This window comes from Epinephelus moara, chromosome 14 (genome assembly GCF_006386435.1).
Source record: "Epinephelus moara isolate mb chromosome 14, YSFRI_EMoa_1.0, whole genome shotgun sequence".
Classification (NCBI taxonomy): Eukaryota; Metazoa; Chordata; class Actinopteri; order Perciformes; family Serranidae; genus Epinephelus; species Epinephelus moara.
The window spans coordinates 33,457,565-33,484,766 of NC_065519.1; the positions used below are offsets into that span (position 1 = coordinate 33,457,565).

Below are 27,202 nucleotides of genomic sequence, written 5' to 3' on the forward strand. Positions count from 1 at the left end.
GTCTTCTCTTACTACACTCTGTCTTCAACTTAAAAACTCAGTCAGAAAATAGAGCTGGGGGGAAAACCAAACTGCCATTATCACTGATGCTGAACATTAGGAGCTGCTTGGGTTCATTTAATTTTAAGGTCTATGTTTTCTGCTTATAACACAAGATCTTTTCCAACTTGTTGCAATCAACACTTCCAGCCTGTTGAAATCAACACTTGAATCTTAAAGAGTGAACAAATAGAACCACACAATACACTTTAAAAACTATTTACCACCAAACCCCAAAGCAGCCGAGAGCAGGGTTCATTCGGTGTCTTAAAAAATAAGTTAAACAAAAACAAGGGAGAGCGTCTGTGCCAGCTTTGCACTACATTCCTCTGGTTGTACAGATGTTGCCAACTACCTTGGGAGAAAACAATCCGTCAAAGAAAACTGAGATACAAGTCAGGCTGAATGACTGTATGAGAAAGGAGAACTGTGTTTTCCAAGTTTTAGGAGAAAATCAACCTAAAATAATGAAGCAGCTATTCCCCAGGACCAGAGAGCAGGTAACTGGTTGCAGGTGGTTGCAGTGGTGGTGAGATTGGGGGAGCAACACCCTTGAGATGAAGATACATACCCGATTCTGTGAGGTTTCACTAGACACTTAAGAGAAAAAAAAAACCTGGGACTTCCTAGTTGACATGTGATGTCCGTTTTAAGTTTTTTTTGTCTTTTGTTTTAACTACAACAAATACAGTCACACGATACAACATCCTTCTGACCTGGCAAGGAGAGAAATAAAACCCCCAAAAAAAACAACGTTCTCAGCCGCAGACATGCCGAGCAGATTGGAAAGTGGTGGGCCTGCAGGAAAAATAAAAATGATGGGAGGATGGAGGCGGAGGCAGGGCGGGGCGGGGTGGGACGAAGCGTTCACTTTTTGAGTGGCTGGTAAACGGAGGCGTTGGGGTCTAGGCCGGAGGGATTGGTGTCCATGAACTTGGAAGAGTAGTGGGGGGCCACAGGGGTCATGCTGCTGGTGTCGGCTGTGTAGGAGATGCTGGGCATGACGGCCATCACTTCGGCTATCTTCTGCTTCAGATCTTTTATCTCCTGGTCCTTCTGCAGGATTTGACCTGAAGGCAGACATCAACAGGTTAGTCCAAAAACAAATTAACTTTGAGAATATGGTGCCAAATATTTGTAGGTGTGCCCACAGTTATCGTGTGTGAATGAATATGTTGTTCATGGAAATCAGACTGACCTTGTGCAATCTCCAGCTGTCTCTTGGCGTCTCCCAGTGCAGAGAAGAGGTCCAGTTTGATCCTGGTCTCTGCACTCAGACTGTTCTCCAGGTGCTGGGTCTTGTCCTGCATGGCTGACAGCGCCGACATCAGCACCTCTGTGTCTTTTTCATTCTCCTTATATTTATGAAGTTCCTGACAGGTGGAGGAGAAGAGATACAGTTAGGGTCAAGTTAGAAGAGTACTGTCTGTGACTAGATGCTTTTGGACACCTTCACCAAGCAAACGGGATGACTTGACGTAGTGTAAAAATGTTATTAAAGAGAGCAGTGTGAAAGTGAGGAGTGCTCACTATGCAGCTATGTCTGGGGATGAAAAATGTCCTTAAAAGTACACTGCACACTAACTGCCTGAAATCAGACAGAACTCCAGGAAATGCTCGGTCATGATATTGACACGGGCATGTTACATTTTGCTGCGTCACTTCTGTGTTTTGTGAAGCTTTCTCAACATTGCAAAAGCTATATGTGTGCACTGACAAAAGCAGAACTGGCAATTTACTCAAGACTGCGACAGGTTACATTTCAGGGAATCAAAGATTTTATGAATCACTGAGCAGAATCAAAAAGCATGCTGATAAATTGTATGTTTGAAACCACACGCTATAACTCTTCAACTGTTCCTGACATAAAGCATTACATACGACCAAATGAACAAAGAGACAAATGCATTAAAACACAATAATATTTGTAAAACTTTGTACATGACGGTAACAATTCCTATAAATATTCTAATGAATAAAAAATCCTTACCTGAACTTTCAATTCAAGCTCTCTGATCTGGTCCTCCTTTAGCTTGATATCCATTGTTAGTTTCTTACACTCTGTTTCTAATTCAGTGATCCGCCGCCGCAGCGTGTCTGTGCATTCCCCTCTGAAAAATGTTTGTTCAAAAGTAGTAAATTTATGATAACAACAGATGATAACTTGATAGAAACTAGCAACACGTAAATTACTCATTGAAAACTAAATGTCAAATGTCAGATGTGCATCTACCTGGATGCTGCTGCTAGTGCTACTGCTCTGGCTGCTGTGGCCTCCTCTAACTTCTTCCGTTTCTTTTCGTCTGCGAGCTGTTTCTCGGCGGTGGCTCGAGCCTCCTGCTCTACTTTGAGCCTCTTCTCCAGTTGGCCCACTGCCTGTTTGTCCTTTTGCTTTGCCTGCACGGCATTATGGAGCCTACAAGTGCACAGAAACATGTATCATTGAAGAGCACATGAACAAGCAGGATATACAGGGTGGCAGGATCAGTATGTCTTACCGGTGCATTACGTAACCATCACTGTTTCACATGTATTGAATTTACCTGAGCAGCCCATGTTAAGTGTTTGGTTTTGTGATTTAACTGAAAAGTCTGCCCCAATCTGACGGACCCTCTAACAAACATTGTCCTGTTAAAAACTAGTGTGTGAATGTAAAGCTGTGATGAGCTATCCGCTCACAACTGCTCTTTTGCCAGTGTTAATTTTATACTTATAACAGCAACTGCAATTCCCTAGTTAGTAGTGATCCTTTAAAAAATACAATCACTTGTGTGACTCTATTTCATCCGACTGATACTAGCTCCACTTACTTGTTTTGCAGCAGTTCGTTCTCCTGGCGCAGCTGGCCCAGCTCAGTGCGTATGGAGCGCTCAGCGCTGCCCAGTGAGCCAATCTGGCTGCGCAGGTCCTGCTCAACCTGCCGGCTGGCCTGCAGGTCTGCCTTCAACTTCTTAACATCCTGCTCCAATCTGTCCCGGGTGAGAGAGTGAACAGAGGAGAGACACAATTACATGCTGCTTACATAACATTCAGCATGATTTATACATACATCATGTACAGTGATACATATATGCTGTTAGACATTGTGATTATATTGACAAATATTGTGATTGCGATACTCGTCGCAATTTAAGTGGTTATGGGGACTTTTGCACTGGAAAAAAATTCAAGTGATGATAATGTGATTTTTTGCTGGGGTCTATACCAAACATGCATTACCCCTTACATTTGGAATATGATTTGTAGGCCAGGGCATCTCTGTTGCACCACAATACTTCATTTATAAAAGTATGTTGTGACACATTTTACCCTTATCAAAAAATTGCAGCTCCTGCAATTTGGATATTGCACTTGGCCATATTGATTGATTTCAGTAATATTTTGATTAATTGTGCAGCCCTATTCCAGACCATTGTCGCAAACAGGTGCCTCAGAAAAGCAATAATTTAATTACTATTGCGGTTAAAGCATGTTCATTTTCAATCTGTACAGACTCATAAATTAAAGTGTGACATGAGTCAACCAAGAAAACTACAGGTTTACTTTAAGCTTTTAAGTGTTGCAGAAATGACGATGGCCTTCATTCTGAATTGAAAGTGGGTGAAGGAATCTTTAGAACCATTTCTATGTGCTACTCGCAGGATAGAATATCATCAGTCCTCTTCAAGGATTCAGCATTATTTCTTTGAGTCGAAGATTTATGATAAAAACCTACCAAGGCCTTAAAGTGGAATTCGATGTTAGATAAGAGTGTGAATTTATGTTGGTTTATCGCTGTCATCTGAGACAGTCAACGAGAAAAAACGGTAACAAAAGTACACATTATCTGTCAGCATCAACCCAACAGTAAACCCATTTTTACACCTGAGAGATGACTCCCTTAAAAACAAAACAAAAAAAATCATCAACATTCTATTATGTTGTGTGCAAAAGACCGCAAACATCTAAAGAGTGACGTTACATTTTTCAACACTCTCAGCCCAATTTAATCACACATTAAGAGACAATCTTAATGACCATCTGTTTGCAATATGTGGTTTCACAACTAAGGATGTCACAAGCTTATCAGAATAAGGGCTTATGCAGGCTTTTTTTTTTTTGGATGGACCTGTTTGGGTTATATAAAGCACCATCAATTTCTGATCCTTGTTTGTTTGCTCCAGGTGCACAAGCTGTCAAAATGTAACTGGTGCTCCATAAAAACATTGGAATCACTTGGTTCTGCGAAGCATTAAACAAACAAACCATAAAATAAACAGCAGCCTGCAAAAGAGTTTCAGTTAATGATACGCAAGTGAAGCAGCAAGCGATGCAAGAAAAATCAAGCAAAAAAACATATATCATGCTTTGAAAGTACTGCCATGAGATGAAAGGCTCTGAACTTAAGTATTCTGTTCATGCTGGAGATGAGAGGTTGTCTGAATCCTGTTCAAACCTCTCTGCCTCATCAGATCCACCCTGACGCTACTCTGCTGACCAGAGATATTATACAAAATACCACAGGGCTACAGGACACGACAGAATATCACAGGAAACCATCAAAGGTCAGCTCTGATGCAGGCTTTTTTCGTAATGCAGAGCTCCTTCACTATCAAACATTTAGATAGACTACTTTCCTAGTAGTCTATCAAATATGATAACTAGTGTCATAGTTTGTTAGTATGGCATCTTAATATAATCATCGGTGTCTGAGCATGAGTTTCTTACCTAACAAGTGCTTCTGGCTTGCTCAGCTGGTTGTTGGGGATACAGTTGTCCGTAGGATCCCTGTGGGAGCCGCCCGACGTCCCCTTCCCCACTGCTAATTTGTGCTTCTTCTCATTCTTCCCTGTGGAAGAGGAGGATGATGGTGCAGAGGAGGGCACGCTGCCATTGGTGGCACTATGGCCGCGGGGCGAGGAGTTAAGCGTCGCGGCATTGCTGCTAGCATTTTTGTAGTTTTTGGAGGAGGAGGAGGAGGAGGAGCTGCAGGAGGAATTGTTGTCCTCTTTAAGCAACAGGTTCTCTGTGCTGCCCAGCTCTGTGGTCAGTCTCTTGTTATTCATATGGTTCTCCATATACTCCATCTCTTGGAGTTTAGAGTCCACTGATGATGGCAGGATGCTGTTGCTGTTGTGTTGCTTTTTAGCCTCCCCGCCACCCCTTCCCTCTTTCCCTTTTTCTCTATACTCTAACTCCGGCAGTGGTGCCGATGTCTTTTTATTGGCTGGGGCGCCATTCTGTGATACTGGAGGTGTGTCCACTTCTGATATTCCTTTAGCTGCTGCTGCCGCTGTATTAATAAAGAGAGAAATGAAGGGAATACATATGAATGACACTACATCTTAAAGATACTCCTGACATTCTCTATCCTCTCTTGACAAGTGTGTAATTCTCAATATCTGAAACATGATGTTATGTAATCAGTGTGAGCACTGACTGAGGATTCACGTGTTCCTTAAGTGTTACTTGTGTGAAATGGACAGTCTTTGCCTGACACTGCACAACAAACCACACAGCTGTGTTGCACTTCAAGTCATCCTTTTCTTATTGTTTGACCGGTGAAAACTCCTTTGCTGGTTGCAATTTTCCACTAACTTCTTTGCTCTGTGAGCTCCTTTCAAAATCACACCCAATGACCAGATCCTCTTATGATCATTATGTGCATGGTGTGTTTACTTACTCTGTGAGGCAGGGACACCTGCAACCACAGACTTTGGATAGGGAGGGAAATTCTGCAAATGTGCATTAGAGTAATGTTGAGCTGTTTGACAGGACAGATTCATGACAGACCAAGCCTGGTCGTGATTTCAAATATTGTTCTGTTTCCAGGGTCTACCTTTTTGGGAACTGTTTCTCCTGGGCCCAACACAAAGCCTAACCATATCCATGGGCATTAATGCCTTTGCTTAGAACTGTCTGATGGCTACCTGCCATCTTTGTCAACAGTCCTGACTGACACAAAATGACTGGCAGATCATTCAACTACTAAATCCAGAAATGCATCATCACTAGCCATTTTTGGACCAAGCAGTTTTGGGAACTCCATGTTAGGAACTGCCCACTCAAGAGCTCTCCCAAGAACTACATAACTTCAACTTTCTCTATTTGCATTTGCACCACCAATAGGAACGCTGAAGTGGCATTCTGTAAGCCAGCAGGCAGTTGGTATGGCAACACTACTTTTCGCTTTGACGTGTCAAAATGACATTGTATTTCCACCATCGCATATATACTCAGTGAGGTCTGGACTTCACTGAGTATATATATTCACTTCACTGTTGTTCTACTTTTGATGATTTCTTTTTCTTTACAAGCTGTTGTTTGTGTTTTGTGTTGTTTACATGGCAAATAGGTTTTTTAAAAATGGTGGTTGCAGATGCTGCATTGGCTGTGTGCACCCAAAAATGTACATTTACATCTGATACACTCACGACACCCTTGGTTCCTCTTGTGCTGGTAGAGTACCTACTCTGAAACAGGAACCACAAAAAGTCCCTGAAAATGCCATTCCAAGAACTATAATTGTTCCTAGTTCTTGCGGTGCAGACACAATAAGACAAGGGGTTCTTAGGACTATGAAAAAGTTTCTCCTGTCCAAAAACACCTACTGACTCAAGGCAGTGAGCTAGCTAATCAAACAGTTAGACAAGATAACACGATACCTATTTGAACAAAGTTTAATTTCATGATTCTTACATGTGTAATTTATCAAATAATATGATTTTATTATTCAGTCTTAGTAGATAGTGTGCGTGAGCCTCGACTTTCCAGAACCGTGTGCTTCACATGTGCATACAGTATGTATGTGTGTGTTTGAATCTTACCTTCTTCTGCTTCTCGCTCTTGCCTCTGAAGCATCTGTTGCTCTGGAGGCAGAGCCTGCTGCAGGAGCTGCATGTAAAACTCGTTCTCCTTCTGCACCTCCTTCTGCTTCCGAAGGCGCATCTTATAGCTTACATAACTCTTGAAGCCAAAGCCCAGCGTGACCACTGGGTAGCCAATGCTACAGAGACAGACACAAGAAGCACACTCATAAGTCTTCTCTTGGGTCATAGATCAAAATCAAAACAACTGATCGATCAAATTCACTGATACAAAAATGCACTTAGGTTATCAATTATTTAGAATTCTTTATTTGAGTACAATTTAGGTTATCACATCCAAATCCTTCTCTAAGGAACTTCTTAGATTTAAAATTGCAGACCTCTCTTAGTGTTACACAATTTATGACCCTACACTGTTGAGGTGCTACTTTAAACCACTTTGAGGACTTTTCATAAAAATGCAAATTGAGTCCTGGGGAGAATCCAACAGGAACCTCAGACCTGTTTTTTTTAATTTTTTTAAATAAACTCAGAAACCAATATGCAAACATAAAGTCTTCTGTGGCGCAGTGCATTTGATCATGGCACAGTAAATATCTCTATACTTCCTCAAAGATAAGCGATAAAGCTTTATTTATCCAGAGGGAAAGAGCTGTGCAGCAGTTGCAATAAAAGTGGGAAGAGTGCAAATATACAGGGGGCAAATATAAAAGGTCTTCATACAGTTCCCATTTGTACAGTAAGGCACATTTAAGTGCATGTATTCTTTAGAGCATTCAGGGAATCCAGCTTTAAACTGATTTATCATGAAAATGAGAAAAAAAGAGGCATGTGGCCCACCACATAACTAATCATGTGACATTGCTGATGTTGTGCAGTAATGAATTAAGCTGTGTAAAGATTTAGATTAGTCAATACAATGCTGTCTTCATCGTATCTCTCTGCCATGCTGATATATTCAGCACCAAACCTAGACATGCCTCTCAGTCAAAGCAGGTCTCTCAAGTGGAGCTTTCCAGCTGGTAAAAACAGAACAGTGGCTCACCAGTGTGCAGCAAAAGGACGACACAAGTCCACATGGAAGTTCTTCAGGTCTTTGAATCTGATGGCTGCCTCTATGTACACAAAGAGTATCCACAGAGACACAGTGGGCAGACAGACACCTCTCTCTGAAAAAAAAGGGAGGAAAAATATGTTATAGATAGGGAATTGAACATCACTACTGCCTGAACTGTATCCATAGCAACGAGTACCCAAAACTGTCAAAGTTGGCACAGGATGGTTGGTCATTGTTCACTCATGTCACCGGCATGAGATGCACGCCAGCCTTGCCGATTCTCTCCACTGACCAGAACATACTGGAGGTCTGTCACAAAATCAAAGTCCTGGGGGTAACAATCCAGGTTCACTTGTGATTGGACAGTCAGGTGCATCCCATGCTGACCTCAGCCAATAGCGAGCATTTTTCTCTGCGTTGCCTGAAGAAAATCGTTGTTAAAAACCCTGAGCTAGTTTCCATCTACACAGACTGCATGCGTTCAATGCCTGAGTATGCAGTCACTCTCTGGCACAGTTCTTTGACTGTAGACCAGACTACAAAGCTGGAAAGTACACAAAAACGTGCTTGTAAAATCAGACTTGGCCAGAGATACTCGGGGTCCTCGGGGGCTCTCTGCATTCTCAGACTGTGTACTTTAGCAGAGAGACACACTCAACTGTGTCTTGACTTAACCAGAAAACTGCTTATGTCCAACTTCAGTGACTGGCTACCTCCCCTCAGGGAGCTCACAGGTCATCAGAAAAGGAACTCAAACAAACTGACTATCCCAAGATATCAAACTGAGAGAAATAGAAGATCACCAATCCCCAATACGTACTCCTAAACGACAGCAAATTTTAGATTTGTGATGACAGTTATTAGTTTTTAGCTTAGGTAATAGCAATTTTTAAATTTGGGTCTATTTGTAAAGTTGCAGTGTACTTAGTATTGATGATTTATAGTAACAGTAAATTTTTAGTCTATTTTAAATTTCATGGTCTATTTAGCATTGACGTCATATTATAACAGCAAAATAATTTAGTGTTTTTAAATGTCTTAATGAACCTGTGATAATGCTGAAAGGTCAATAAACTATCTGACTTAATCTTTCACACGGTACTGCCTAAATATATTCATTTGTTATATTTATGTTTTACTTACTTTTTATTTTTTGCTATGTTCAGGGAAAGTTCTTACTTGTCTGTCTGTGTAACAACAATGTGCCTAAGCTTATCTTTACCACAGAATAATATTTTGAGGAATGGATGCCAAGCATTGCTGACTTGGCCCTGGTGCCCACTAAACAGTGTAGCAACCGATGTGACTTTCCCAAACAAACTTTTGAGAGTACAACTATTGGCAGGGTCTTTAAGGATTCCGTCCTCCCCCTGCTGTTAGAGTCCCTACTGTGCTCCTGATCTTATCTCACACATCCTGCTTGTTATCAAATATGTTTTATATTTATATTTTTGTCTGCAGCTTAATTGTAACTGGTCCAGCCTTCCAAAATACCACTCTCTCCATTGTACTGAAATTCATCAGGGAATGTCAAATTTCATCTGATGAAACAGCACCTGCCCAAAATTTTGCCATGAGAGTGAGCACTTGATGCATACATACCTGTCCTCCTCCCTCTCACACACAGTTACAACAGGTAGACCATCATTCTACACAAACCTTAAACTTCTCTACACTCTACATGAATCTTCATTGATACAGCATTATCACCAAACACACGGGTTGGTCAGGATAGAGCCGCTACCCATTGTCTCCTTGGCTGCAATAAACTGCAAGACACTGTCACTAGCAGGTTGTGGAGTGGTAAGTGATATTAATACTCTTACAGTGAATGTCACTGGTGAGTGAAGTTGGAAGGCTCAAAAAGCAACTGGGGACCACTCCGTGTTTCTCCCTCCCCCAGCTGGCACTAGGATTTCCATCTGACACCTGGCCTTTGGTCAACGCAGGGGGATGCCGCTAAATCAGACTGACAACTAATCCGCAGAGTGCAGCTCAATTACACTCAGCATGCAAAATTCTACGAAGCAAGCCAATTATTTGTAAATAAGATAACACAATACGCATGGGTATTGCACAACGCTTTTCACACCTGCTTTTCCCTGAAGCACTAAGTAGATGAGCGACATAAAATAGTGCAAGTTCTAAGAATCAGTGTGGCCTACGACTTATAAGAATTATTTATCTGTGTATCGTGGGAATACACAGAAAACCTCTTCCTTCCTTCTTTTGTTTGCATTGTTAAACAGAACTAATGTAGAGACAAATATGACTAATGTTACAGCAGGAGCCAAGTTCATCACTGGCCTTTTCCAATTTCTCATATGCAGCATTTATACTAACAAATATCAAAACACCTATAATAAATTGGAGGGGCCTTACCTGTGTGCCAAACATACTGCACCCACACATAGGTACTGGCAGCGAAGAATAGCCATTGCACTGGGATGAAGAGGAGGCAAATGATGTCCGAGGTAAACGCCACACACACAAAGAATACTGAAAAGGCCTGTTGGGGAGAGGAGAGGTGGTTATGATACACCAGCATCATGTGCAGCAAGAAAAGATGTAGGTTGTTTTTACACATTAGTATTTCATGCTCAAACCTAAAGCATTCCCTCAAAAGGGAAATGTTTACAGGCTAACAACCAGCCTGAAGATGTTCACAGAAGGGTTAGCTGCCATATAGTTCCTTATAATGAGAGCGATTTTGCTTTATATTTCACTGATGAATTCTATCACGAAAGGTTATGCAAATATTACATTTTTGGTTCTCCCTTTTTTTGCATCTTTGTGAGAGACAGACATACCAACAAACACACACCTACACAATGCATTTCAAGAACGAGCTGCACGGCTTCAATAATGGACCCAGAGCAAAATAAAACTATGATAAGCATACAAAATTTAGATCGACAACAAAATGAATGACTCGCAAGCCTGATCAGATCTGTAGTTTGCATACTATGTCAGATTAGAGTTGTGATCCTACGAGGCAGCAAACAAGATAACGATGAAAAACAATTTGTCAGTTTTGAGAATGTAGTAGAACTCAACCGAACTAACAGCAAACTGACTGAAGGATCAGATTTGTTTTATCTGAAATGCATTATCCTTTGTACACCTGCAGCAGCACTCTCTGATATTTAGAGCTGCTCTCTCCAGTTTATCATCCCTGGTCACCTCCCAAGTCCCTCAAAAGATTCTTCTCATTTTGTTTGGGTTTGGCTATCTCAGAATCAATGTTACTATCTTGTCAGTTATTCTATGATTCTGAAAGGATATCATCTGACTTTTATTCTGTGGTATCACTGTTCATCTTGCTAACTACGTAACTGATTATATTAACATGCATACAAGAAATCTGATTAATAGGAGGAATCAGGTGAGACAAGAAATCACATCTTTGAATCAAAGCTTACATATCTCTAGTTTATAACTGACAAATAATGCCACTGCATTAAGCTGTTTACATTTAGGTCAAAACATGTGGACTGACGATGCAGTGATAATACAGGTGCTCTAGTGTGAGAAACACTTTTGTCTTACTGTATGCATGTGTCCATATTTTACAAATAACCATGAACAGTTTGTCTAAGGCAAATAAATAACAATATTTAGAATTTTTACTTTTCAAATTTAGTCTAATTTTGGATTTAATGACTTTGGATACAAAGATGCACCACGTTTACAAATCTTTCATTTTACTGCATCACACTGCGGTCTAGCTACTGTTAACTTCTTGTTCACATGACATTTAAGAGATAAAGCTACCACAGAAAGGAAGCAATAACCTGGTTTCTTAATTTCACATGTCAATACAGCAAGTGTCACAGCAGCGTTACTGTGCTGAAGACATCTCACTGAAAAAATCTTAACAGGATGATAAATTAAGTCCATAATTAAAGCGCGTCTGTATTGCTTATTTAGTGCAACCTCTGCACGTTGAGTGGTGAACAGAGACAAATAAAAGGTTGAAAAGGGCTATATTCTTTATTCACTTATAAATCATTATAAATACAAAGACATTGCCACTCACCAGCCCCTGGTATCTAAAGGAGTCGTACACACTCCGGATGAAGAGCCAGAATGGCCAGAGGTACTCAAATCTGAACTCCAGAACAAAGTCTGCCAGTAGCACCAGCGCCCACACCACCAGGAACTTCAGGTACAGGAAGGTACTAAAAATGAGAAACATTGGATTACAAAAGATGTTCTGGAAAACAAATTAAACACAGCATTACACAGTGTTTTTTATAATAATAATACTGTGATTTGTGTTATTAAGAACGGTGCCTATATTTGCCCCTTACAGTCAATATATGGCAAATCATCATACTTCAAAAGAGATTCAGCTTTATTCTAAGTGTATGTGTGGGTGTGTGTGAATCAAGTGTAAGATGCATGTCTGGAGCCTATTGCTACTGCTTGACAGATGAAATGCCTGTGCACACTGCACTTACTCTAAGCAGCTGACGTTGTAAAATGCAACTCCTCAAACAGAACAAGTACACCAAAATTTATGAGACTTGTGAAAACATTCTGGAGACGTCTATGTCTGCACTTTGACATGTTCTTATGTGGTGCTGCATTAAACATTTGCACATGGCGATGGTGCCAAACTACAGCGTGTGAATTTCTCAAGGGTTGTGGAGATCACACATAAACACAGAATTCGTTGCTGGTTCTTTCCTGGAGCCACAATTCATGTCAGTTTAATAAAATAGATGTATATGATCGCAGCTGACATTTTTGTCTTACAGTACTTAGACCTGAAAGTAACACAGTAGGGGTGTTCTTTGATCTCAAAGCATGACTGTTGTGTTGTGATGGGCAAGCTGTTCAATAATTCAAGAACTGCCCCACATCTCTATGTCTAGGTGCCACGTGTGTAACTAGTGGCCTTTAACGTTTGGTTTATCAGATATGAAGGAAATCACATAGAAGTGGAACCTGTCAGGTGTGACTGAAGGAAAATTAATTAACTATAAGTTATCTGGGTAATGCCACACAAGGTCTTCAGAAGTCAAACAAACAGACTACAGTCTTATCAACCCATGTCTACAGTTAATGTTAACATGTGTTACGCTATTACTGGATAAGCAGGCGCATGTGGTGAAGTTAGAAACGAGCAGCAAAGCTGCTGTTGTGCTAGCTAACAGAAGTTACCTTAGTTAACAGGGAAGCGAGTAAATATGATGTCGCCCGCAAATGACAACTAAAGTGGGCAAAGGAAGCTAGTCATGGTTATTTAATTAGTGCCCAAAAATCCACTACAACGTATTTCAAACAGTAGCGTTGTTGTAACAGAGACCTTATGACAAGGTTCAAAACAGGCTGTTTTGGGGCCTAGCGCTATGGCTAGCTTAACAGCTAACGTTACCTGCTAATGTACAACGAAAACATACCGCTAGCATACACTACGCTATCACTAGCAGTTAGCTAGGTTAATAAGCTAGCTAGCAGTGGCAGTTCATTGACATCAATGGTAGCGTCAGGAAGTTTCACATTCTGCAGCTATCAAGCCGCCAGCATCCCCACTGAGTGCCCCCCATTATTGTCGTGAGGAAGACCCCTTCGTCAGGCTCCATATAAGTTACCTGCCGTATATACCCTCAGTGATTCGGTTCCGTTTTAACGGCCGTCGGAGTTTGCTGCAGTCCGCATTGCGCCGCTTCATCCTCCTCCCCTTGGCTTTGGCCTTCGAGTAACCACTGTAATCTTATCCAGTTTTCTTGTGTATACGGACAAAGATAATAAATGAAGTGCCTGTGGTATATGTCGCTGTTATTATTTTCCCCTCACTGGAAACAAAGAAATAAATAAAGGACTCTATTCGGGAACCTCCTCTTTTTCTGTTAGCGCAGACTCAATAAGCCCAAACCGCGCTGTATTTTACGTACGTCCACTTGTCAGACGGCTAGTATATCCAATCAATCTATCCGCCGAGGCCTCTCTCTTTGACGGATACAGAGAAGAGCCATTTACGTTGCACCATGGCCGGTCGCTCAGTCCTCCTCCGCCAAAGACAACAGGGGAGAGCGAGGAGGCGAGGGACGCTGTGTGTGCAACGTCTCGCCGTTAAACCAATCAGATCTTTGTGGACAAATCGGGCAGCAGCGACTGACCAATGAGCTGATCACGGAGGCGGGGTCAGAGGTTTTTGCTTTGGTTTATTATGAGCAGAAAATGCGGTCTTTGGGACAAAATTCCCTTTGTGCGAGACGCAAGAACAGCCATTCCGACATACGGAGGTTATTTATATCAGGTCCTTTGTGTGTGGGTCTTTGACAGACATGCCCCAAGGCCTTGTATGCCATCTATGTTTTGTTGCCAGGTTAAAATGTGTGCATAGTGTACGCGCGTGTGCGTGTTTGACTAAAAAGTGTGGGTTGCAATTGTTGCTTATAATATGATGAATTTTACATGGCTTTTTGTTAATCATTGCCTTAGGACCATAACAAAGTAGCATGATAAAAATAAAAGCGTATGAGATTTTGTTTCAAAGATGTATGGACAAAACTAAAGTGACCTTAATAGTTTTTGTAGCAACAATACAATCGATTTGATACACATTTGCGGTGCAATTTGTGATTGTATTTTATGGCATACATATTCTAAGGATGCCAATTAACCTATTAACGCTAACAGTCTAGATGATAGACTAATGATGCTGTCTTTGGTTTTGTCATGAGCCCATGATAACTAGTCATGTCTTAATTAGTGAAAAATTGAAATGTGTACATCAAAAACAGTTGTATGTATTCCAGATTAATTATGAATTGTGATGTAATGAAAAAAAAAGATATAGGCTCTGCCATTTCTCCTCTACTGTAAATTGTGTTTCGTGCCAATCGACAGTGGCCTGTTTTTTGGGGGGGGCGGCTTATCCCGCTGGGCCTGCTGGTCTCGACAGACCTGTTCATGCCCAGCAGCTGATAAAAGCGAAATGATGTTGCACCCTGTTCAAAGCGCCTGGGCCACACATGCGTCAGTTGGAAGTTAAGTACACACTGCGCAAGGAACATCTCCAATGGCTCCTCAATACGCACCGAGTTTACGCTCTCGTCTGGCACCTTTACTGCTGTTTCTGCAGACAGGGTTCATTGTCATATATGCGTTTTGCACTGAGATCGAAAGCAATGTAAAAGTAGATGCAATTACCTTCAGGAGCTTTTACTCTGGTAAGTAGTTTGGGAAGGGGGGGGGGGCAGTTGGGGTTGAAAGGTCAGGTGAATAACCCACCAGTGAAAAAATTAAGCTATACTGCATATAGGTTCTTTAAAAAAAGATTAATATAATACCAGGATCTAATAGCATGGGGAGGGGCTGCAGTTATTGTTGTTGGTCAGTGATAAGCTCATACAACTGGTTCTTAGCAGATGACCTGGGTTGTTTCCTGAAAATNGGGGGGGGGGGCAGTTGGGGTTGAAAGGTCAGGTGAATAACCCACCAGTGAAAAAATTAAGCTATACTGCATATAGGTTCTTTAAAAAAAGATTAATATAATACCAGGATCTAATAGCATGGGGAGGGGCTGCAGTTATTGTTGTTGGTCAGTGATAAGCTCATACAACTGGTTCTTAGCAGATGACCTGGGTTGTTTCCTGAAAATTAGGCTGCAAGCATGCAGAGACACAGTAAAAGTATCTGTTTCGTATATTGTATTGTGATTCAAGTGTTTGACACTTTTTGACACCTACTTCTTTTCTCTTGCAGAGTTCCAGGATGTGAATGTGATGGTGATTCTAGGTTTTGGCTTCTTATGCACTTTTCTAGTGCGGTATGGTTTCAGTGGCGCTGGATTCAACCTCCTTGTGGCTGTCGTGGCCACCCAGTGGGCAGTAATACTCAATGGAATTGAATCCTGGTATTACAGAGGAAAAATCAGGATAAACTTGAGAAGGTAGGTCATCTGTTGAGGCAGCCATTTTTTTCAATTTTTTTAAACTGGTTTCACACATTTGTTTGCACAAATGATCTCTATTTGTCCTTATACAGTCCTATAGCATATATTGCAAATAAAAATATTAAACATCAACAAAATTGTAAACATATCACAAACCTAAAATACATATTTCTCATATATAAGTCAGTGGTTATAATGTCTGAATATAGCTTAATAGTTGCTGAGATGTGTGCAGCCTCTGCCCTCATTTCAATTGGAGCTGTGCTGGGGAAGACTAACCCTGTCCACCTCATCCTCATTGCCCTACTGGAGGTGTCAGGGTTTATCCTGAATGAATGGCTCCTCCAGACTCTGCTGAGGGTAAGCAACTTTAAATCCTGTGTTTCACATTTACATTAGTACCTCAGGCCAGGCATATGCTTATAATGCTGTTTTCTGCCTCTAAGGCCCAGCCTCTGAACAGCATCATGCTGCTTCACATCTTTGGGGCCTTCTTTGGACTCATGCTGACCTGGATCCTGTATCGGAAAGGATCCGAGCAGCGATTTGAAAAAGAGAAATTTGACCGCAAAACAGGATTATTCTCCATGTTGGGTGAGGTTTAGGCTATGGTTTTCTGATGTAACTGCTAGATATGGTTTTGTAGGATGGTGCAGTAAGTGGGATAGCTATCGTTCAACTGGAGAGTTAAGTTCAAACCCTGCATTAGAAAGCATCTACCTTATTAAAGCAGAATCTGAATTCTCTGTCCTCTAGGGATCGTGTTTCTCTGGATGTTTTGGCCCAGTTTTAATTCAGTCCTTGTGGACAGTCATGCTCCTGGGAGGAAGCTAGGAGCCGTCCTCAGCACCTACCTGGCCCTGGCTGTCAGTGCTGTAACAGCAGCTGGTGTGTCTGTGCTCTCCAGCCCCAAGGGAAAACTAAACCCGGTATGACACTTGATATGTTAAGACAACATTATGCCCTTTCAGGAACAGAGTCACTATTGGCTGAAGAGTACCTGTTTAAGTACCAGAGGAGCCACTACAAAACTCAGTCAGTTCACGTAATGAGATCTCATTGATAATGTAGCATATATTGTCACTCCTTTGTCAGATCCATATGCAGTCATGCATCTTTGCTGGCGGTGTTGCTGTTGGGGTTTCCATGTCCGCGATTCATCAGCCATGGGAAGCCATGACAATCGGATTCACTGCTGCTCTTGTATCGACCATTGGATTCCGATACCTCAAGGTTTGGATCACCACATGGACACATGTACCCCTTAATCTATATATCACATCTCATCATAAGTTCTTATTTTCCAGATCCACATGCTGCTTGCATTTGAGTGCCATGACACCTGTGCTGTCCTGAGCACACATGGACTACCTGGTCTACTGGGATGGCTGGCACATCTCTTTCTACAGATTAAAGACTGTGACGATCACACAACGTAAGAACGTTAATTGTGTGATTGTATTGGAACACACAAAAGCAGTGACGGTCTGTGTAATTTGTCCTTTGTTTCGTAGGGCAATCCGGTTTGCTGTATTTCACATTTGTACTCTCCTCATCACCATCACTCTGAGTCTGTCAATGGGAATCCTTACAGGTAAATTGTCTCTTCAGTAATGTTTCTATTATCAACAGTCTGGCACAATCATACTAGAAGACAGAAGGTCCAGTTTGAATTATTTAGTTGGAATAGGATGCCATCATCAGTGAAATTTGACCCTACACATATCTTACTTTAGGTTTTTTAGTATTTTACTGAAATCCAGAGGGCACCTGGTGTCACCTCATTTTGTAGTGTGCAACAATATAGAGGTCGACAACCACAGATTTATATCTTCACCATATTATGAAGTATGTTCACCATTTATAAGCTTTCCAAATGACTTTTATGTCGTTGTTTCAAGGACTCCTACTGAAGTGGAACTTTTGGAGAACGCCCCAAAACAAGCAATGTTTTGATGATCAGGCTTTCTGGGAGGTAGGCAATCAAGACTTTGGCCCAATCCCAATCTCCACACTTACAGACATCGATGCACATTCCTGCAAGAGTGTGTGAGGGTTTAGGGCTGTCCCACTGATAAATCTTGAAGTGCGTGAGGGCACTCCTGTAGGCACTTTACGAAAGCCCACATTTCTGCAGGCATTGCTTGAGGGAACAACCCACAATTCATTGCGTTACGACAGTATAACACGGGGTTACCAGGGAAAGCCAAGAAGTATTAAAAAAAAAAATATATATATATATATACATATATGTATATATATATATACGGTAAAGAAGGCAGACTGGCACATAGGTGTTAAGCCTGGCATATTAAATTTACACAGAAACACTACATTGAGATTTCAGATGGCCCATAAAAAACACATGAAATCAGAGGAATGCTGTGTTACATACCTAGTTTATTCATCAAGCATTTCTTTTGATTTCGCCTAATGATGGTGTTTTGACAAAAATGACTAATTTGATTATCTGACAATTGGCTCCTGTCCACTCTGTTAGGCAAGAGCCTGGGAGACATTTAAATCAGGGACTGACCAATGAGGTGCCTTAGCTGTAAAGAAGGTAAAAAACATAAAATAAAAAGTCCCAAATCCACAGTTAAACCAATTATAACATGTTTTGGTATCATCAAGGTAACGTGATATGTCATGCCATAGAGCTGTCCGATTCCTATCTGTAACATTTCGCACCCTTGCAGCCTTTCGCACTCAAACATTTACCAGATGATGTGCGTTAGGTCCCTGAGGGTTCAGGGTTTAAGGCCTTACAAGGGGGACATTGGGATTGGGCCTTCATCTACTTATCTATAATGATACTGCACAGAAATTGACTTATTATGTTGTGTTGTACTATTACGTGAAGAAAGGTAAATTCATAAAACTGAACAAAATATTTTCATGTTTTGCAGTTTCCCAATCTTGCTGTGCGCAAATAAGAAGACAGGAAAAGAAATAGATCAAGTCTGATCCTGGAAGTACAAACTATTTTTTTTTTGTGTGCATTCATATCAATGTATATAATTTCATACAAGTTATTAGATGTTTTTTATGTGTGCAAGACTAGGATTAAAAAAAAAAAAAAAATCAACGTTGAACTGTGAAAGCATGAATACAGACTCATTTAGTGCCCAGTATGTTTCTGTTTAATGCTGCCATGGTCGTCAGAAACTGACCTCATGGTTTGGATGTTACAGGAGCAAATGATAAGCGTTGCAGTCAAATACAAACCTCCAGTACACATATAATACCATATAGTCGTGAAACCTTTGTTGACGTCATGTCAGCAGTGTGAGCTTTTTAACCTTTACCAATAAATGTGGATGACTGCAAAGTTTCAGAGCTGACATAGAGTTCTTTCATTAAAATACAAACAACCCCATATGGATACATTCAGTTAATGTGTACAGTAATATGATATATTGCCCTCAATGATATTTTGTACCACAATAATTTATGTTGTTCCCACTTAACAGACTGTTCAAATTAAAGGGTGTCATAAAAATAAGTAAATGTGGACAGTTCAGAGAAGTAAAGCTCCCAAAATACACATTTCGTTAAACACAAGTTGTAAACCATTACAACAACATGGCTACACTGTCTGAGTGCAAATAGACACATTTAGAGATGTGCCACATTTGAAAATAGTCAAAACTTTAAAAGGAAAACTTGTGCTTAGTTATGATTTAGCCATTATACAGCACACAATATAAATTAAACATGTTAATTTGAAAGCTAAAAAAAAGTATTATATATAAAGTGAATAACCACTAAAGCATATTGTGTTGTACAATATAGAAAGCAGAGTGTATAAACAGTGAACATGAAGACACACAGACTCCACTACTGCCACAGATCCTCTGTACGTCCGAACTTGAAGACCAAACCCCTGAATAGGAGATAGGAAGATAATGTAAGAAAAAGATTTCCACAAAATAACTGTTGAAGTGTGAGCATGGGTTTGAAGTAAGACACTGCTGAGGGACATTTACTTACCCAAAGAAGATGAACGCATTTTGGAAGAAAATGGCGATACCAGGGTACACGATGGGCTTTTCTGCAAGAGACAACAGATTTAAGGGATTACAAAATAAGGCTGCAATAAAGAGTTGCTCATGATTGTACTGTACAACATTTTGCTCACTTCATACACCATGTGTATAATTAGTTATTAAATCACACTGGCTTCCCTTTCATCCCTGCAATCCAATTTCAAAGAACTGCAAAGTTGCTTAATACTGTAAAAAGTTTCTCACTTTCTCACCCAAAAACTTATTACTGAACAGTAAGTCAAAAAACAGGCCTTACGAGGCACTACAAATCCTCCAAACAGAATCCACATTGAGGCGATGAGGGAGCCAAAGGCTAGCATGAAGCCAATGAAGAGCCAGACTCTGGCGCCTGCAAACAGAGATAAGAAAGGGTACGTTACTGGGTGATGCCACAACAACGCATCGTTATGGGTTTGTGTTTTACTGCATGTATGATGTAATAGTAATACGAGGACATAGTCTTAAATTAGGGCACGACTACTGTAGAAACCAGATGTGACAGTATTAAAATATCCAGTGAACAAAGCATCATTATAAATGGGAAATTAAGAAAATTAAAGGTAACCTATGCTTCTCCTTATTTTTGGTCATATAGAATGTTACAATGTGGGGTGTGCATTTTAAAGGTATACTTCTACAAAATTGCAATTTGTATATCAGTAAGTCATGCCGTGTTACCTTGAATTCATGAAAGAACTTTGTATATTTTGCATGTCTCCATGGAAAACAGTGAACATATTGATTTATTGGTTGATTGGGGAACATGTTTAACAACAACAAAAACTAGATTGAAACAGCAATTTCTCATTTATCAAGTTGTATGCTCAGTACTTCCCAAACACACACATTTTCACAAAATTAAGTGAAGTCTGGCTTTGAAGAGAGCAAAGATAACTTTCATTTTCAATTCAGTTTTAGTTAGTACCCTTCTATTGGAAATCCATGTGTTTAGGAAGTCCTGAGCATACGACTGGATAAATGACACTTGGATTATACTTAATAAATTGTGTGAAAGCTTGTAAGCGGATGTTTTGATATAGTTATGTTTTTAAGCATGGTCCCCAATCAATCAATAAATCAATATGTTTGCTGTTTTATGTGGAGGCATGTGAGAAAAACAAAGTTTTATTCACAAAGTCAAGGTAACGTAGCATGACTAGCCGATATACAAATGATAATTTTATGGATAAACTGTTCCCTTAAACATGGCCAAACTTTCAAATAATAAGGTAAACGTGTGTCAAGCTTCAGAACATTCTGAATACTATGTTTCCAATGTTCTTTCTACTTTCAAGACAAGCTGACATCAGATCTTGACAGAATTCTTTATATGGTCATCTGCAACAGGTATGTTGTTGCAAGTGTTTACATTATGTAGCCTACACTGCTACATAAAGCTACATGCTAACATCAGAGAAATATGTGATCTTGGTTGCCAGTGTTGTTAATTTCTCCCTGATTTCTGATTATATTCCTTCTCCACTTGTGTTTAGAAGCTTTTATTTGTGATTTTTCAGTGTAGAAAGTGCCGCTGTTCCTCATTACCGTCATTCCCCAGCTCTCTGGTGCATGACACCAAGAGTGAAGATGCAGAAGACCTGAAAACACTGACCAATCAGAGCAGACTAGGCCCTTTTGGCATTACAGAGACAGGCACTAAAAACATAGTGTCTCAGAATGAGGATGAATACAGGTGTTCTACCACAGACAGTATGAGGAAAATAGATTATTCTTTAAACATTTCAGCATGTAAACCCAAAATACAAGTATGAACCTGAAAATTAGCACAATAGGTCCCCTTTAAGTGTTTGTGGGGGACTGTACTAAGATTATAGAGAAGTTCATTGCATCCCATCATACACACCTGTCTGTCCAATGCAGCCCTCACTGTAGCTGTCTCCTCTCACTTGGCCATTTGAAACAGCATTTATCCTAGATGGGTCAAATGAAACAAAAAAATTACAAATATATTAGAATCCACTTAGTAAGTTATTTTTACCTGATTGCTTATCTTGACAGACCCCATGGTAATTATTGGATATGTCTGTCCCTTAGATTGTGAGATGTATAGGCAGTATGAAACTCCCAAACTGAAGCATCTAAGTCTCTGTAGCTCTGTCAGGGACCTGGCTTGGGAAGTACAGAGTGTGGGTGGCTTGAGAGGTGCCGATTACCCCCCTGAGCACTGCCAAGGCGCCCTAGAGCAAGGCAACAAGCCACAACTGCTTGGGAGCAGCCCCATCACTCTTGGATCTCTTTCAAACTCCATGTCTATGGGTCCTGTGTGTATGTGTTTCAGGCCTTTGCTTGTGCCTAAAAATGTAATTTCCCCTTCAGGTATTAATACAGTAATTCTTCTTCTTCTGCCTTGCCATGGCTCTGGAGTTGCTCAGTTGATGGTTTAGTTGGTGAAAAATTAAGGAGGCCATCCACATTTGACACCAGAGACTATTTTTAAATAGAGACAGGGTGACAACAACTACATTATCACCATGACAAATGAGCAACTCCATGTGTGGAGGAAGGCCTGACGATGGGGCTTTAAGCTTAAGAAACACCAAATTATTGAACCTTGTGATGAAAATGTTTTGTCAAACTGAAGAAACTAGCAGAATATGTCTTACATGAGAAAGGCCACAGTAGCAATGACCCCACAAGTGTGATACGCATGATGAAACTCCCCTTCATCAGGATATTTCACTGCTGCGTCGATGATGATCCACCAACCAGTGAAGAACTGAAACGAGATCCACAGTTAGCCCGAGGACTTCAATAACAAGACTGAACATGAAAGTCAGCAAATGTGTACTTAATATGTATCCCAGTCTTTTAACAAAGGAATCCACAGCTCTGCTTACACTTATCATGAGTACCTAAAGGCAAACATAGATCAGGGGAACAAGTCAGAGTACCATCTATAGGGCAGGTAGACTGTAGCTACAGTGGGGGACTCTGTAGCTACAGTCTACCTGCTATTAATTAGGAAAACAACGAAATACCAGAACTCCAGCAGCTACAGATGCGATGGTGTTTCTTCTTTCTCCCCAGTCCACATTGCACTCGCAGTCTCCGCACCGGATACCGTCCAGAAAACCTGACATGACTCTGGGAGAAGGCGTCGTGTCCAACAATGCAGAAGTGAAAACAACATTAAATAACTTCATAGGAATAACCAGCCATGTCAACATCACAAATATACACCACATTTAAGTATCACATTCAATCTCACCCAAAACTAATACCATAACTGAGATCAACTATAAATGTTTTGTATATGTTTGTGCGCAATCGCTGTGCAGTAGGGATGATGCTTAACTCCCTAGCTTATATACCAAGCACCAACGATCACCAACTATTTTTACAATAAAGCTCGGTTACATCTGTTCGACAACAAGGCTGTCGAGGTATCTACTTTATAATTGTAAATCCATAACGTGTGTGTGTTCATGCAGTAACGTTAGCTAAAAACAGGGCTGTGTCGTCGGTTCCTTTTGTTCATCGCTTTGGCACTAGCAAACATTTCCTTGAAGGTTTCTCCTAGCTACGAAGTTGGTAGAAATAAGAGCATAACGACAGCGGTAGTGTCGAGCTAAAACACACACCCCAACAGCAATACTGGGTTCTTGTGACATTTTCAAAGGGATTCTTACCTTTTATTTTCGGTTTTTGATGTGAACCCCCGGATAAGCCCGACTTTGCTTCCGATAGAGCTCGGTCGTGCACATGCGCAGTTCCTACACACCCATTTGATGAGGAAGCCTCTAAGACGCTGTTGCTGTTGGTGCCTTCAGGTTTGGTGGAGAAAATGGGAATTTGTGCAATATTAAAAACATGAAATGAACCAACCAAAAATCTTATAATCTACGTTAAATGACTTGGATTAGGGAAAAGATGTAACCAATAAATGAGCGCATGGTAGTGGGTAGGATCACCGTATAACTATTTCTTACTAGCAATGGTGAAATATTGAACAACGTACTACATGCGCACTTTCTTCAGTGTAATACAACAGCGCAAAAAAACAAACAAAAAAAAACAAACACTGAAAATATGTGCTACCTATGTTACACACAATCACCAAACTATACAAAGCCGACACCGTAGCAATTTTCTTAGTCATTTCCAAAGAAAATTGCTGCACACAAGTTACTTATGGTTTTTATTCTGGAAGTACGAGCTTAGTACTAGTTCGTGAACGTAACACCGTGGATGAGCCTTTTGTAGGGACTTTCACATTTATTTGTGAACCTCTTGCAGACTGCAACACATGCTGGCCTCCATCCTGAAAATAATACACAAGTTCCTTTGTAACTAATTTAACATATAAGCAATAATACAAACAATAAATACTTAAATACAATTACAATAAGAACTGACTAATGAAAAAATACATATATATGAAAGAGACAATGATAAACAAGGGATTTATGTGTATTTTAGTTACTTGTATATAGGCCAATTTGTGTTTGACTGCTTAATTTGTGGTTTAATGTGTGGATGCAGAGCAGCTAAAAATTGTTTAAAACTTGTTATTTATTGACACAAAAGTCTAACCTTCATGTTAGAAAGTTGTTTCTTCTGAAATAACCAAACATAACATTTTCTAAGATTTATTATTATTTGTGAAAATGACCTGTAAATGTTCCTGAAGCCATTTGCTTTACACTCTAGGGGGAGATTTGTGCCTCACACATCATGTGTGAGTCACATGGGGGCCTTTCATTATTCACAGACTGTTATTCCTGCAACTTTGAAAAGATTACTTCAGACAACATATCTGGGGCTCAGTCAGCATCTACTTTATTTTCAGTGATCACATTGAGAAGACATTCACAACAAAAACTGTAATTGAAAGATATAAAGTTAGTGGTCCCTAAAAATATGTTGATCATCATGATTTGAAATTAGTATATAAAGAATTGTACAGCTACTTTATAGTTTACAAATTTCAAAAATGCCATGCAAAGCCAGGCTAATGAGTAAACAAGATGACAATTGTCTTAAAAGACTCCAAGCAATTGCAAGGCTACAGATATGGACAGAATGATGACGCCAAAGTATCCAATGTAGCCATAGGCTCCATTCATCCTCTTGGCTGGATCTGGAATAAAACATGAAACAGATTTCACCAAAACAGAACTATATGAGATATCAACTAATACAATTCACACAATACACTAAAAGAAATGCTAACATTGTTCATAGGGATTCACCCTTTTGGTCTGATTTTAGAATTCACACCTACTATTTTGCAGATTACACATTTAATTTCTTGTTTGAAACCATTTAATTTAAGCAATTACAATGAGTTAGACCCCACTGATGCATGTTTTATTTTTTTACTACCATTTGCTCAATGCTATCTTCTGTAAATGATTGAACAAAACTAGATGAAGAGTGACAAAAGTGGTCTAGCAATCACTGTACTGTAACCTCTGCAACACCTGGACTGCAGCCTTTACACTGCTAATGCTATAATATTATGCGTATTATTTTCAGGAAATTAAAAATGACTTATGGCCAGTTAAATCTCTTACAAGAATGACAGGATGAAATTACACCGCTCAGTATTGGAGTAATTTTATTGCCTACCTTATTAGCAGTGCAGTGGTAGATTGTGTTTTATTTCTTAAGGGCCTCTATAAAACTTTGGACTATGTGCTATATTGCAATCAACACATAGATAAAAATAACATTGACATCTGTATTTTAAAAACATTATGTCAAGAAAGAGTGGGCAGACTGAGTTTAGGTGCTTTTGCTCTTAAATAAATCCTTCCACATTACATTAACACAAAGTCTTACCTCCTGTATAGTAGCCCCAGGCATAAGAAAACCTGCTGGTCACCCAGATTGCCCCCAGCACAGATGCTGATAACTATAATTGGAAACAAAGAAAAAAAGAATTACAAACATCTGGAAACTACAGGGGTGATGAAAAAAATGCTTTGTCACTATGACACTGTCTTTCTGCTTGACTACTCTGTTATCTGGAGAATCCATGCCAAAGATCATGACAGTTGCTTGCCCTTCCCACACACCTGATATAGTTGCCCTACTAGTATGACAAAAGAATACAGAAAACACACACAAAGTAATTTGTGGCTATGTATGTTTAGGTGTGTAAAAATGATACATACCGGGTAGACAAGGGCTCCAATGGTCTGGAAAACAAGCCACTGAGGGTACACTTCTAGAGTGTTCTGATGTGCCCTCTGGATACAGTTGAACACCTGCTCCTTGTCACTGTACATAGTGGGGTACTGCAAAGAAAAATGAATATTAAACATAATATAAATACCTAGAAGCACACATTAAAAACGATCCAAATGCAATTACACATATCCAGAATTGACTTTTCTTTCATTTGTTGCCATTATGTTCCACTAAAAGTCAAATTTTAACTACCTTCACATCGTATTTCTTCCTGGCAGCCCCAACCTTGACTGCTAAATACCCCAGCATGATCCAGCTATAGAGGTAGGTAAATATGGCATATCCAAAGCTGGACGGCAGTACAGTCAGGATGTCCATCTTTGCTCGGTGTGTCAGCCCGCGTTTCAAGTTTTCAGAACACGGAGGCGTGCAAATCAAACCACACGGTAAGCGAGTATGCAGCGGGAGCCAAGCGAAGACGTAGGAAGTAACAAAGTAAACAGAGTCGAGGTTACATAAAATATCGCGAGATCTCGTGTCTGACGAGGTTATATTTCAACGGTGTACCATTAAAATCTTTCCCCTTTATACTAGCCTACTACTACTACTACTACTACTACTACTGATAATAATAATGATAATAACAATAATAATAATAACTTGCTTATGGTTTGGTTTTTAGCTTTTATTTATTTATTTATTTATTTTTTGCAATCACTGCATTCTGCACTTTACCCTATTTTCACTTCCCACTTTTGACAGTGTGGATCCAAACACTTCTGCAAATTATTGGTTATTGGTTATTATTTGATGCATCAAAAGCATTTGATCTCATAAACCATAAACCATGAAAAGTTATTTAATAAACTGTGTCAGAGAGGTGTTCCTGGATACCTAGTTAGAATCCTGGTGTACTGGTATGCGAAACAGACTATGAGAGTAAAGTGGGGAAACTCTATATCTGCCCTATTCCATGTAACCAATGGTGTTTGGCAGGGGGGGATTTTATCACCAGTCCTGTTTAACATCTATATGGAGGACCTTTCTGTCCAGTTAAATAATTGTGGCACAGGATGCACGGTAGGAGATACTCTCATCAATCACTTAATGTATGCTGATGATCTTGTTATCTTTTGTCCATATAGTGCTGGTCTCCAGCACCTGCTGAGGATATGTTCACAGTATG

General features: G+C 40.1%; 4 protein-coding genes across 4 annotated transcripts; 1 reads left to right on the plus strand and 3 right to left on the minus strand.

Annotated features, from left to right (window-relative positions):
• Window positions 1–764: 764 nt before the first annotated feature.
• maco1b (macoilin 1b) lies at window positions 765–13,923 on the minus strand. Its single transcript, XM_050062034.1, has 11 exons — window positions 13,503–13,923; window positions 11,942–12,083; window positions 10,285–10,411; window positions 7,891–8,014; window positions 6,846–7,024; window positions 4,747–5,311; window positions 2,850–3,008; window positions 2,273–2,455; window positions 2,030–2,150; window positions 1,238–1,412; window positions 765–1,109 (listed from the first exon to the last, which is right to left on the minus strand). Exons 1-11 carry the CDS (start codon window positions 13,580–13,582, stop codon window positions 907–909), a joined length of 2,058 nt encoding a protein of 685 aa, XP_049917991.1. The 5' UTR covers window positions 13,583–13,923; the 3' UTR covers window positions 765–906.
• Window positions 13,924–14,884: 961 nt separating this feature from the next.
• Window positions 14,885–19,553, plus strand: rhd (Rh blood group, D antigen). The gene is made up of 10 exons (XM_050061868.1): window positions 14,885–15,086; window positions 15,622–15,808; window positions 16,021–16,171; window positions 16,258–16,405; window positions 16,568–16,740; window positions 16,907–17,044; window positions 17,119–17,246; window positions 17,326–17,405; window positions 17,713–17,786; window positions 18,721–19,553. The coding sequence occupies exons 1-10, from the start codon at window positions 14,936–14,938 to the stop codon at window positions 18,745–18,747; spliced, it is 1,257 nt and encodes a 418-aa protein (XP_049917825.1). The 5' UTR covers window positions 14,885–14,935; the 3' UTR covers window positions 18,748–19,553.
• On the minus strand, window positions 18,932–23,623 carry tmem50a (transmembrane protein 50A). The gene is made up of 7 exons (XM_050061869.1): window positions 23,511–23,623; window positions 22,860–22,965; window positions 22,485–22,597; window positions 21,725–21,792; window positions 20,117–20,209; window positions 19,805–19,865; window positions 18,932–19,697 (listed from the first exon to the last, which is right to left on the minus strand). Exons 2-7 carry the CDS (start codon window positions 22,959–22,961, stop codon window positions 19,652–19,654), a joined length of 483 nt encoding a protein of 160 aa, XP_049917826.1. The 5' UTR covers window positions 22,962–22,965; window positions 23,511–23,623; the 3' UTR covers window positions 18,932–19,651.
• Window positions 23,624–24,638: 1,015 nt separating this feature from the next.
• On the minus strand, window positions 24,639–26,512 carry mgst3b (microsomal glutathione S-transferase 3b). Its single transcript, XM_050061664.1, has 4 exons — window positions 26,269–26,512; window positions 26,001–26,123; window positions 25,666–25,738; window positions 24,639–24,961 (listed from the first exon to the last, which is right to left on the minus strand). Exons 1-4 carry the CDS (start codon window positions 26,392–26,394, stop codon window positions 24,861–24,863), a joined length of 423 nt encoding a protein of 140 aa, XP_049917621.1. The 5' UTR covers window positions 26,395–26,512; the 3' UTR covers window positions 24,639–24,860.
• Window positions 26,513–27,202: the final 690 nt, after the last annotated feature.